The 11,390-nt window shown below is 37.6% G+C and overlaps 2 protein-coding genes across 2 annotated transcripts; both read left to right on the top strand.

The window, feature by feature from the left end:
- Nucleotides 1-304: 304 nt before the first annotated feature.
- Nucleotides 305-4,199, top strand: cidea (cell death inducing DFFA like effector a; the record flags this gene model as incomplete). The annotated part of the gene is made up of 4 exons (XM_056241593.1): nucleotides 305-475; nucleotides 1,766-1,921; nucleotides 3,095-3,267; nucleotides 3,931-4,199. Coding segments are annotated over 4 exons (609 nt in total), but the record flags the coding sequence as incomplete, so codon positions are not given.
- A 725-nt stretch (nucleotides 4,200-4,924) lies between these two features.
- tubb6 (tubulin, beta 6 class V) lies at nucleotides 4,925-10,129 on the top strand. The gene is made up of 4 exons (XM_056241594.1): nucleotides 4,925-5,075; nucleotides 5,784-5,892; nucleotides 6,228-6,338; nucleotides 8,957-10,129. The coding sequence occupies exons 1-4, from the start codon at nucleotides 5,019-5,021 to the stop codon at nucleotides 10,018-10,020; spliced, it is 1,341 nt and encodes a 446-aa protein (XP_056097569.1). The 5' UTR covers nucleotides 4,925-5,018; the 3' UTR covers nucleotides 10,021-10,129.
- The last annotated feature ends 1,261 nt before the right edge of the window (nucleotides 10,130-11,390 follow it).

The following is an 11,390-nucleotide window of genomic DNA, read 5'->3' as shown; positions in this document are numbered from 1 at the left end:
CGTGATCTGTCCTACTATTATCTGCTGTGTTTTTGTCAAGCATTGCATTACTGGCACAATAACAGACGGTAAACATTTAATTTCCTGTTTATATAACCATATCTCACTCTAACAAACCAAACTGTTGGGTCAATGCAAATTATGTCACTAATGTCCGTTAATCCTCACCGAAAGCTGTTATTTCTGGTATTCAGACAAGCTGTAGCCATGCAGTCTGAGTCCAGAAACTATAGACTGTCCTGAGGTTGCATGTCTAGTCCTGAAGTTATGACAATTATTTCTATACCCCAAACTCTGGGTTATATTTAAAGTGTCTGATCTGACTGTAAACCTCCCCAGGTCTGTGTCGTCGATGGCGTCTCTTGCCCAGCGGATGCTGCCTCCTCCTCAGGCCCGTCCGTACAGGGTGTGCTCGCAGAACCGGCGCCGGAGGACAGGCTTCACGAGCACCTCTCTAGGAGACCTCAGGCAGCAGGTCAGAGTATACAGCAGTCGCTTCTGCTCAAGCTCCACCTCCATTTAATACAGTAATATTGTGAATAACTGTTTTTAAATTTCATTAATCTTTTTATCTCAAAATTCTTTTTTTTTTCTTGCAATCCTGAGGAGGAGGGGGGGGGGGGGTGACTTACAGCTGAAACTCGAAAAATTAGAATATCAAAAGTGAAAAAAGTTCATTTATAAAAGGTGAAACTAATATATTATATAGACTCATTATATGCAAATTGAGATATTTCAAGCCTTTATTTGTTATAATTTTGATGATTATGGCTTACACCTTATGAAAACCCCAAATTCAAAATTAGAATATTGTGAAAAGGTTTTCATAAGCTGTACGCCATAATCATCAAAATTATAACAAATGAAGGCTTGAAATATCTCACTTTGCATGTAATGAGTCTATATAATAAATTAGTTTCACCTTTTAAGTTGAATTACTGAAATAAATGAACTTTTGCACTATATTCAAATTTTTTGAGTTTCACCTGTTATTTTACTATTCAGACGAGTTTAGCGAGTTTAGAGTTAGAAACTCGGTATTTGCAAGAAAAAAAGTCAAAATTGTGGGATAAAAAAGTTGCAGCAGGAGGTTTACCCTAAAAAAAACTATATTTTAAGGGGGGGGGGGGGGGGGGGGGGGGGATAGAGACATGATATCTGAAATGTAGCCTTTTGCAAAAACAGAAAGAAAAGTTTAAATTGCGAATTTATATCTTACGATTCTTACTCTTTTTATATAATATAGATATAAACTCGAAATTGCGAAGTCAACTCACAATTCTGACATTTTCTCATAATTGCTTTTATTGCAGTTTATATCTTATATATATTTATATCTTGCAATTCTGAGTTAAAAAAATTACAATTGCGAGATGTAAACTTGCAGTTTCGAGAAAAAAAGTTTTAATTATTATTATTTATTTATTTTTCAAATGTGAAAAGGTTTTAGTAATACTTAATAATACTTTGATTGAAGCATAAGACCTGGTCACCAGCAAGCCTGCATGATAACATCATTCTGTCTACAATCAGATCTTATTGGAGATACTGTATATATACTAATATTGGCACCTCTCTCTCTCTCTCTCTCTCTCTCTCTCTCTCTCTCTCTCTCTCTCTCTCTCTCTCTCTCTCTCTCTCTCTCTCTCTCTCTCTCACTCTCTCTCTCTCTCTCTCTCTCTCTCTCTCTCTCTCTCTCTCTCTCTCTCTCTCTCTCTCTCTCTCTCTCTCTCTCATCTCTCTCTCTCTCCCTCTCTCTCTGCAGGTGGCCAGTTCTTTCATGATGACGTGTCAGTTGCTCACACTGGTGCTGGAGGATGATGGGACAGTGGTCGACTCCGAGGCTTTTTTCCAGTCTCTGCCAACTAACACTCCATTCATGGTCCTGGAGAAAGGGGAAGTTTGGACCCCTAGCAAACTGGTATAGCAGTTACATATATTTATCATTTTAACTGAACAAAATCTGTTATTGGTTAACTGTAAGTGAATTGACAAAAAGTGTCATTTTCACTGTAAAATATTATTAAAAACATTGGGGAAGTAAAAAGTATAAATTACAAAATACAGTGCAAATCTGCCTTACTGTATATTCAACAAGACACTACTTTTACACTAAAATGTTTTTTTTATATATATATGAATAGTTTTTCATATAAACCAGGGATAAATAAAATAATAAAAATGTTTAAAATTAAATGAATAAATTAAAAGAAAATCACAAAAATAAAAATATTTACCTGCCTGACATTAACCGACATCACAGAACCGTGAACATGCAAATGTGTTGTTAAATTATTAAAATAATAACTTAAAAACTCAGGGGTCAAGTAAATATCAAGTAAATATTATATTTAAAGTTTAAAGTGAAGGGATTCAGAGTTTGGGAATCCCTGTTTTGCATTAATAAACAGTAAAATGATGGTCCCAGAAGTGATATGTTACACATAACATTTGATTTTATTTCTATTTAAATTTCTACTTATTTCTTATTTTTGTTATGAAGTTATTAATTATGCCACGTTTCATGAAAAAGCTATAATTTTGATGAATTATAATTTTTCTGTATACAGCATATCTGTAATACTGTGTGTGCATTTTAAAATATATTGTGACCAAAATGCCATGCCTGAAAAATTGTTACCATACTTTTTTTAGAGAGATTTTTTTGCAAACCACATCTGACAGTTCTTACAGTAAATATAACAGGATATTTTTTCTTTACTGCATACTTTACAAGACATTTGCCTTTTTTTTTTTTTTTTTTGCTTAAGCAAACAATGAAAACAGATTTGAAACTAGGTCTAATCAGGATCAGGATTGCGTTCCCTAAAGCCGGATTAACCAGATCCCAAGTGTTGCTTCATTTGCAGCAGTTCATTTATCAGTTTTATGTTTTTAACAAGAAGATTTAAAATGATCTTCAGCATTTGTTATTTAAAGAGTATTAATTTCATTATTGAAAGAGTTATTTTAGTTATCCCATCTTTGTGTTTTTGTTCCACTAGAGCGCAGGCTTGTACGATGCCGTAACTGCTTTCAGTCAGTGATTTTGTCTCACAACCTATTTGTTTTGCCCTCAATTCATATTTCCCAGGTTATGCCAAGTTTCCGACAGCCGAGAAGAAGTGGAATTGCCAAATTGAGCTTTGACCTGTACAAGCTGAACCCAAAGGATTTTCTGGGCTGTCTCACTGTTAAAGCCACACTCTATGACATATACTCACTCTCATATGACGTCAAGTGTACCAGAGCCAAGTACTTTCTGATGTAAGAGAGACACACACACACACAATGAATTTCCTAATGCCAGAATTTAAATCTGCAATCTTAAAGTCAGCATGAAACAGAAGTTGCGACAGTATTTTCTTCCCTATTGTGACGTATATCCGAGTAAAACGGCTTCTGGAACAAGAACAGATGTAGGGCGGGGCTTGATTTTGTCCATTGGGAATTGATTGGATGGTTGTGGTTTGCTATTGGTGAATCTCATGTGAGTGACAGGTTGCTCCGCCCTCGTCATCAGAGAAGAGAAGCTGCAAGAGGGAGGGGAAGGTATTTTGATTCAAGATTTCGAGGCATGTGAATTTAGAAAAATAATGTGTTAAGATAAATCATATAGCCTACTGCAATATTCCATTTAAAAATAAGAATTGTTAATTTTGATTTGATGCAGGTGACTTTAATTATAAATAATTTTCTTGACACATACAGTTGGATCCAAAAGTCGGACATTACTAGTGAACATGATTCTATCGTTTTATCATCTACTGTAATACAAAACTTTTACCATTAAAAATGTTGTAGCTACTTCTAAGAACAATCTGATTACCATGGGGCAAAATTCTACCTTGTTGTTATGAAGTCTAGGACTAAAAAGTCTGTCTGAAAGTGACCATTTATATTAATATTACTCCCTTTTTCCTTCTTCAGGTCTTTACTGCGATGTTTCATGTACGTGGCCAAACTGACGGGTCAGGTTCTCCTGTGCGGATCCTCGTATGTGTTGCGGTATATTGGGGAAGAGGAATGCTGTAGCTAAACGTCACATCAGATAGTGGGACAAATAATGAATACTGCACTTATGTTTAGTTTTTGCTTACATGCTTAGACAAACATCAGTATTTTATATGGTTGGAAAATATCATGGTTTACATGGAAGAACTGCTTATTTCGAGGGTGATAACATTAAATGTGTGTGAATCTGTGAATAAAATAATAGTGAACTATAAAGGACAACTTATTATTGTCATCTTTTATCAGGCTTGTGCTGAAAAATGATCTCCAGTTGAACTTGTTTTGTGACTGCATTTTAAAAAGACTTTATCTGATTCATCAAAATGAAACTTGAAAGTTACCCTTCTTCCCCGATTTGTGTTTCTGGGTGACCAGATTATAGGTTGATTTTGTCAGGACTACACACTTATTGTGTAACATATGCCTCAAATGTATTTTTTGAGGACATGCATCAGGTATCTAAAAAAGGCAATAATGGAAGGGGCAGCAGATTATCGTCATGATTCAGGTAGACTTGTGATACATATCAAGATGTTGTCGTAAAGAGACTGCTCGGAAAAGACAAAAAATGCAGGGTTGTTTTAACCCAAATTTGGGTCAAATATGAACAAACCCACCTGTTGGGTTAAAAATCGAATTAAAAAATGTAACCCAACGACTGGGTTCGTCCATATTTGACCCAAATTTGGGTTAAAACAACCCTGGATTTTTTAGAGTGTAGCCTATAATAAGTCTAGACTTTCTTTTGAAATACGAGTTACTCTGAACATATTGATATGTATTGTATTGTAGCCTGATATGTTATTTTGCAACGCATGGCATAATTTGTGACTAGAAGAGAGCAATGACAGCACACTTGTGTGATTGTGCAGCTGATGTGTCAATCAAATTCCGACCAATCGTGTGAAAGCTGAAGCTCGTGTGTGTCAGTGAACTCACAGTCACCCTGCAGTCGAGCAGAGCTCAGATTCCGAGGAGCATCTTCACACAACACAACTACAACAATGAGGGAAATCGTTCACATTCAAGCCGGACAGTGCGGCAATCAGATTGGAACAAAGGTTAGTCAAATGTATTTTATTTTCCTATCACACTGTGTCGGTTTTAAACTATATTGTGCACTTTCAAAAACAATTTAGGCTACTGATTAATACAGATTTCATATGGAAACTGAAACTTTTTTTTTCTTCATATGGACAAACTTTTTTTAGGGAAACTTTAAAAAAGTACCTGAAGCTGATGATTTTCCGTCATGACAGTTCTCAAATAGAGTTTTTCAGCGCAACACTGATTACAGACATTTGAATGCAAAACAGCTGCAGTGCAAACAAGTTCGATTCTTAAACAAATGACTCGTATGATCCGATACTTTTCAGTGAATCAAAACGTGAACTATCCCTTTAAGATCCGGTTATTTTTCATGAATTTCTTTTTCTAGGGTATTTCTCACTAAAAACTTTTCCAAACTAAACTGTTTACAACCTGTTAAAATGATTCGCATCTGGAATCTACAGTACACCTCTCTCTCTACAGCTGATTACAGTTAGTCAATGTGTGGTTTGGTCATATTTAGTGTAGGCCTACTTAAATGTGATCAATGCTTGAGTCATGGTAGGCCTCAAGCTGTTATATTTTAAGGGCACATCAGTTGCCCTGGGCGTGGCAAGATGTGTCCTACTGTGCGCGAGTATGCAAAGAATCTCAACACTCAAAGAATCTCGTGCTTTGAAATCATATCTGAACTAACGCAAAACAACTGTCACATCTAGTTCTGGGAAGTCATCAGCGACGAGCATGGCATTGACCCAGCCGGCAACTATGTGGGTGATTCAGGGCTGCAGCTTGACAGAATTAATGTGTACTACAACGAGGCGTCCTGTAAGTATGTGCATCAGTGTGCGAGGATGAATCGGTGCTCTTGTTGCTCCCCCTCACAAACTCACAATGACCTTAAACTTTGAACAGTGTAGTCAGCTCAGAGGAATTTCCTGGGCTGCTCTGACTGCACTAGCATAATGTTTTATTAAAGGATTTACATAAATTAATAAAACAAATATGAATTTATTTGCAAAATGTGCAATGTTTTATCAATTAATTTATAATCATTTAATTCATTTATCATCTGTTTTAGTGATAAAGTTTCACAGCATATCTTTTACAGCAAACAGGATTTATAGCCATGTGTGTGTGTGTGTGTGTGTGTGTGTGTTTAGCTCACAAGTATGTTCCCAGATCCGTGCTGGTGGACCTGGAGCCTGGAACTATGGACAGTGTTCGTTCTGGGGCGTTTGGACAGCTTTTTCGACCAGACAACTTCATCTTTGGTACCGTGTCAAACTCTCTCTTTTTAAAAAAAATGTTTTGTAGGTCTGTTAGCTTCAAGCCAAAGAATGTAGGCTGTAAAGAACACATAATTGTAACATCTGTTTTTATATGTTCTTACAACATATGCTCTTACTCCTTCAAACAAAATAAGTTACAATATTGCACTCTTAAAAATAAAGTTTCTTTATTGGCATCGATGGTTCCATAAAGAACCTTTAACATCCGTGGAAACTTTACATTTCACAAAAGGTTATTTAAAGTTCCCATTAAATCAAAATAAAAGTTTTTTGGCTTTAAGTATGAATATACTTAAAACCTCCGCCAATATGGATCAATGATTTTGATGACATAACTCTGCACTTCAAATTCTCATCTGATATTCTGTCCAATCAAATGCTCTCTAGAATCTGAAGCTCCGCCCCCTACATTAGGAATAGATGCTGAAGCTGAAATCAGTCACTTGTGTTACGATTCTTCTTAAAGATCGCAACAAAAGATCGCAAACGCCACACAATCGCTGCGTAAACCATAAGATTTATTTACATAAAGTAATTAACATGTGGTGTCAAGGGATCAGTATAAATGTTAGTTAGTGTGTCAGCATGTATTTGTACGTGGAAAAGCTCAAGAGATGTCAGTTCAACCAAACATAACCAAAACATAATCAAAAAGTCCAAATCAGAAGATCGTCAGCAGGGGAAGTACATCACATCAGCTCTCCAAAGCGATTGTGCTCTCCCGCATATAGTGTGCACTATATAGGGGATAGGGAACGGTTCAGACAGTGTAAATATGCTTTCCATTGGGGCGAATGAAGTCTGGTTTCACTTTAGTGTCACGTGAACTACTCCAGCTCTGGTCCAGAGACACGATACACAGAGCGGATCATATGATCGAGTCGCTGCAGAACAGAAAACGTATCCGACTCATTTGAATTCTGCACAGAATGATACTTTAAAGCGATGAGAAGGAGAAATGGTTCGAGATTAGGAGGAAACTGGCTTTTCCGAGCTCAACGGCTCTGGTCGAGCTGTGATATAAACGTAACGCTATCGGCTATTTTAAAAAGGGGAGGAGCTGATTGATAAGTCCCGCCCTGTCTTCCTGTTTCAGTGGAAGTGACGTCAAAACAGAATCATGCTGCGCGTTTCAAGCATAGACAGTAAAAGAAAGGTTTCAAGGCACATCATTGTGCCTTTAAATTGGAAAAAAGGTTATTTTGTGAATTTCTGTGACGTACACTACCAGTGAAATATTTGGATACATTTACACATTCTTTATTGTTACTATGTTTCACATTTTTTAATAATAATTAAACATTTTAACTACAAAATAATTCAAATGGAAGTATGGGGAATTTTGTAGTATAGTGATACATTTATCTCCCTTTCCTATAAAACTTTATATAACTTTTTGCATTTTCAGAAACAATTTACTAATTGGTACATACTACAGACAGACCTTATATGTATTGTTGGGAAATGAAACTGTGGGTAACTTTAAAATTGCACTTGAAGCTAATGATTTTCAGTTATGACAGTGAAAATCTAAACAAATCTAATGTCATATTTCAGTTTCTTCAAAAATGTTTACTTTTGTTATGAAATTCATACATAGATCACGAGGAACTGTAAATTGAATGTCTACATATGGAAGGTGGTGTATATAAAGAGGCACAATGAACTATATCCTCTCATCAATATCTCTTCTCAAGACAAGTGTGGACACATTTTATTTTGACATGAGGATATAAATGACATTCACTAATAAAAAATGCATCAATGCAGCTGGAAAGCATCCCAAGAATGAACATAAACGCCACATAGGCTATGATGAATGCTCCACAATGGCCACACGGTTCGCTGTAGCCGGCGGCTAAAAATATTGTATTTCTTTTCATTGCATTGGTTCCACTTTATCTCGATAGTCCACTTTAGACATTCTACTAACTATAAGTAACTTTGCAACTACATGTCCACTAACTCTCATTAGAGTATGTCGACTGTAGTAGACTGTCAGTAGAGTGCTAGGTTATGGTTAGGTGTTACGGTTCGAGTTAGTAGAATAAGTTGACTTGTAGTTGGCAAGTTACTTACAGTCAGTAGAATATCTTTTGGTGGACCAAACCTGCGCACACATATTCAAACGAATATAACTATAGAATCAATTTTTAATGCGCATGTGAGCGCCATCAGGTCACAGGTTCGCGTTTAAAGTCTGTTTAGAGAGAACGCCGTCGTCTTAGTGGCCCCTAATGTAATAACAAATGATAATTTTGCTGGAAGTGAATCAATCAAAACCAACTTTAGCTGGAAATAACATTATTCAAAAATCGCTATAAAGCCAAAACAATCTCTGTTACCGTAAATTGTATGTTTATCTCTGTAAAGCTGCTTTGAAACAATCTCCATTGTTAAAAGCGCTATATAAATGAAGATGACTTGACTTGACCATGAAAATAAAGTGTTATTAGATATTAAGCATACAGTCGACTAATATCTCTTGACAGTTAGTTGACGTAGTTGCAAAGTTACTTAAGAGTTAGTAGAAAGTCTAAAGTGGACTTTTGAAATAAAATGTTCCCAACCAATCTTCCCTTATTGTATCGCTTTTGCAGGACAGACAGGTGCCGGAAACAACTGGGCCAAGGGCCACTACACGGAAGGAGCCGAGCTCGTGGACTCGGTCCTGGATGTGGTCCGAAAGGAGTGTGAGCATTGCGACTGCCTGCAAGGCTTCCAGCTCACACACTCCCTCGGCGGAGGAACCGGATCCGGAATGGGGACGCTTCTGATCAGTAAGATCCGAGAGGAGTATCCCGACCGCATCATGAACACCTTCAGCGTCATGCCTTCACCAAAAGTGTCCGATACGGTGGTGGAGCCGTACAACGCCACGCTCTCGGTGCATCAGCTGGTGGAAAACACAGACGAAACGTACTGTATCGACAACGAGGCGCTGTACGACATCTGCTTCCGCACGCTAAAACTCACCACACCCACGTACGGGGATCTCAATCACTTAGTGTCTGCCACGATGAGTGGAGTCACCACTTCGCTACGCTTCCCCGGCCAACTGAACGCAGACTTGCGCAAGCTAGCGGTTAACATGGTGCCGTTCCCTCGCCTTCACTTCTTCATGCCCGGATTCGCGCCGTTGACCGCGCGAGGAAGTCAGCAGTATCGCGCGCTCACGGTGCCTGAACTCACACAGCAGATGTTCGACGCCAAGAACATGATGGCCGCCTGCGACCCGCGGCACGGGCGATACCTCACGGTGGCTACCGTTTTCCGCGGGCCAATGTCCATGAAGGAAGTCGACGAGCAGATGTTGGCCATTCAGAACAAGAACAGCAGCTATTTCGTAGAGTGGATCCCCAACAACGTTAAAGTCGCGGTGTGTGACATTCCACCCAGAGGACTTAAGATGGCCTCCACTTTTATCGGCAACAGCACGGCCATCCAGGAGCTCTTCAAGCGCATTTCCGAGCAGTTTTCGGCCATGTTTAAACGCAAGGCCTTCCTGCATTGGTTCACCGGAGAGGGAATGGATGAGATGGAGTTCACCGAGGCCGAGAGCAATATGAACGACCTTGTGTCGGAGTATCAGCAGTACCAGGAGGCTACGGCCAATGATGGCGAGGAAGCATTTGAGGATGACGAGGAAGAGGTGAACGAGTGAACCGCAGATGCATTTTTTTGAGTGTTTTTTTAAGCTGTGATTTTTACGTTTTGAATGTGGATGACTCAAGTCAAAGCGTGTTTGCAATAAATGCATTTTGAGGACCATATACATTGTACTGTCTCAGAGAATATTTTGGGGTTTTATATTATTTATTAATAGTGCTTACTAAGTATTAAATGGTTTAAATCAAATACCCACTCAATTTCTTCCAAAAATGTAAAAAGAACAGTTAATAATTTAACATTTCCCTCGTGAAAAAAGTGCGCTTAATTGTATTGTGTGTACTTCAAGTCCTAAAAGTATATTTTAAAAAAAACTGTACTTGCAGATAATATAATATTAATGAAATAAAAGACCACTTTAGCATGGTTTTTAGTATATGTTGTCCTCATACAGCTGAATTAAAAGGGAAACAAGAAAATAATCAGGAGGAAAAGAATTCAGCGACTGAAAAGAGCTTGTTATTCCATGCCACATTAAAATACCAAGCGTAACATTATTCTTCTGACGTCTGAAAATTCAGCCAAGCTGACTGAGACAGATAAGGATTATTTGTAGTGCAACCTTATGATTTGAAATGATTTATGTCAGTCCTTTTGAGTGGATTCTAAAGTCTTCTTTGGTGAAATCGAAAGTGCCTCGTTAGGAAAAAGATTTGACGTGTACTTGCCTCAAGTTCAAATTGAACTGAAATCCTGTAGGATAGGTGAGGTTAAAGCCAGTCATTCTGAATAACACAGGCTTTCATGTCCGTAACACAAAGGCTCTTGTTCCAGCCTTGGACGCAAATCCCGCTCACTCGACCTTCTATTATTCTCAACAGCTGCTGAGCAAGCCGTTCTACACTTAGCAGCATGAAGCTAACAATAGAGTCGACACCACTGTTTAGAGCCACAGCATTAACAAACACAGAGGGCTTTCAGCTGGAAATCATGCATCAAATTCTGTCATAGCAGCTTTTCCAATTTCTAAATGTAAAATTAATCTCTTACGGGAGACTAGGTTCATTGCTCCAAACCATTACATATAAATATTTTGTTCATTGGCACACTGAGCACATACTGAAAAAGTCGGGAAGCCATTATGGAAAACACAAAAAGTAATTGTTTAATAAATGAGTCCTCCATAAATAAAAATAAATTAATAAATGTAAAAACAAAACAAAGGGAAATGGCAAATAAAAAAAATGTAATAAATGGCTAATTAATTTGTAACTTTAATTATGTGTTATATTTTATAAATACAAATTGAATTACTTGCAATTTGTACTTGATTTTGCCAAGGGCTTTATTTTTATTTTCAAATGATTCATTTACATTTTTGCAATTTATGTTTGCCAAATGATTGTATAAAGTTAACATGCCATT

Source organism: Rhinichthys klamathensis, unplaced genomic scaffold, assembly GCF_029890125.1.
Source record: "Rhinichthys klamathensis goyatoka isolate OS25496 unplaced genomic scaffold, OSU_Roscu_1.1 h1tg000656l_1, whole genome shotgun sequence".
NCBI lineage: Eukaryota > Metazoa > Chordata > Actinopteri > Cypriniformes > Leuciscidae > Rhinichthys > Rhinichthys klamathensis.
The sequence above is the reverse complement of the archived record's forward strand: the minus strand, read 5'-3'. Positions and strand labels throughout refer to the sequence as shown.

Bases quoted from the DNA above. Each gene is read 5' to 3' on its own strand.
- tubb6 (XM_056241594.1), top strand. From the start codon at position 5,019: ATGAGGGAAATCGTTCACATTCAAGCCGGACAGTGCGGCAATCAGATT. The intron at 5,076-5,783 runs GTTAGTCAAATG...TGTCACATCTAG, and splicing joins GCAATCAGATTGGAACAAAG to TTCTGGGAAGTCATCAGCGA. The intron at 5,893-6,227 runs GTAAGTATGTGC...GTGTGTGTTTAG, and splicing joins GTACTACAACGAGGCGTCCT to CTCACAAGTATGTTCCCAGA.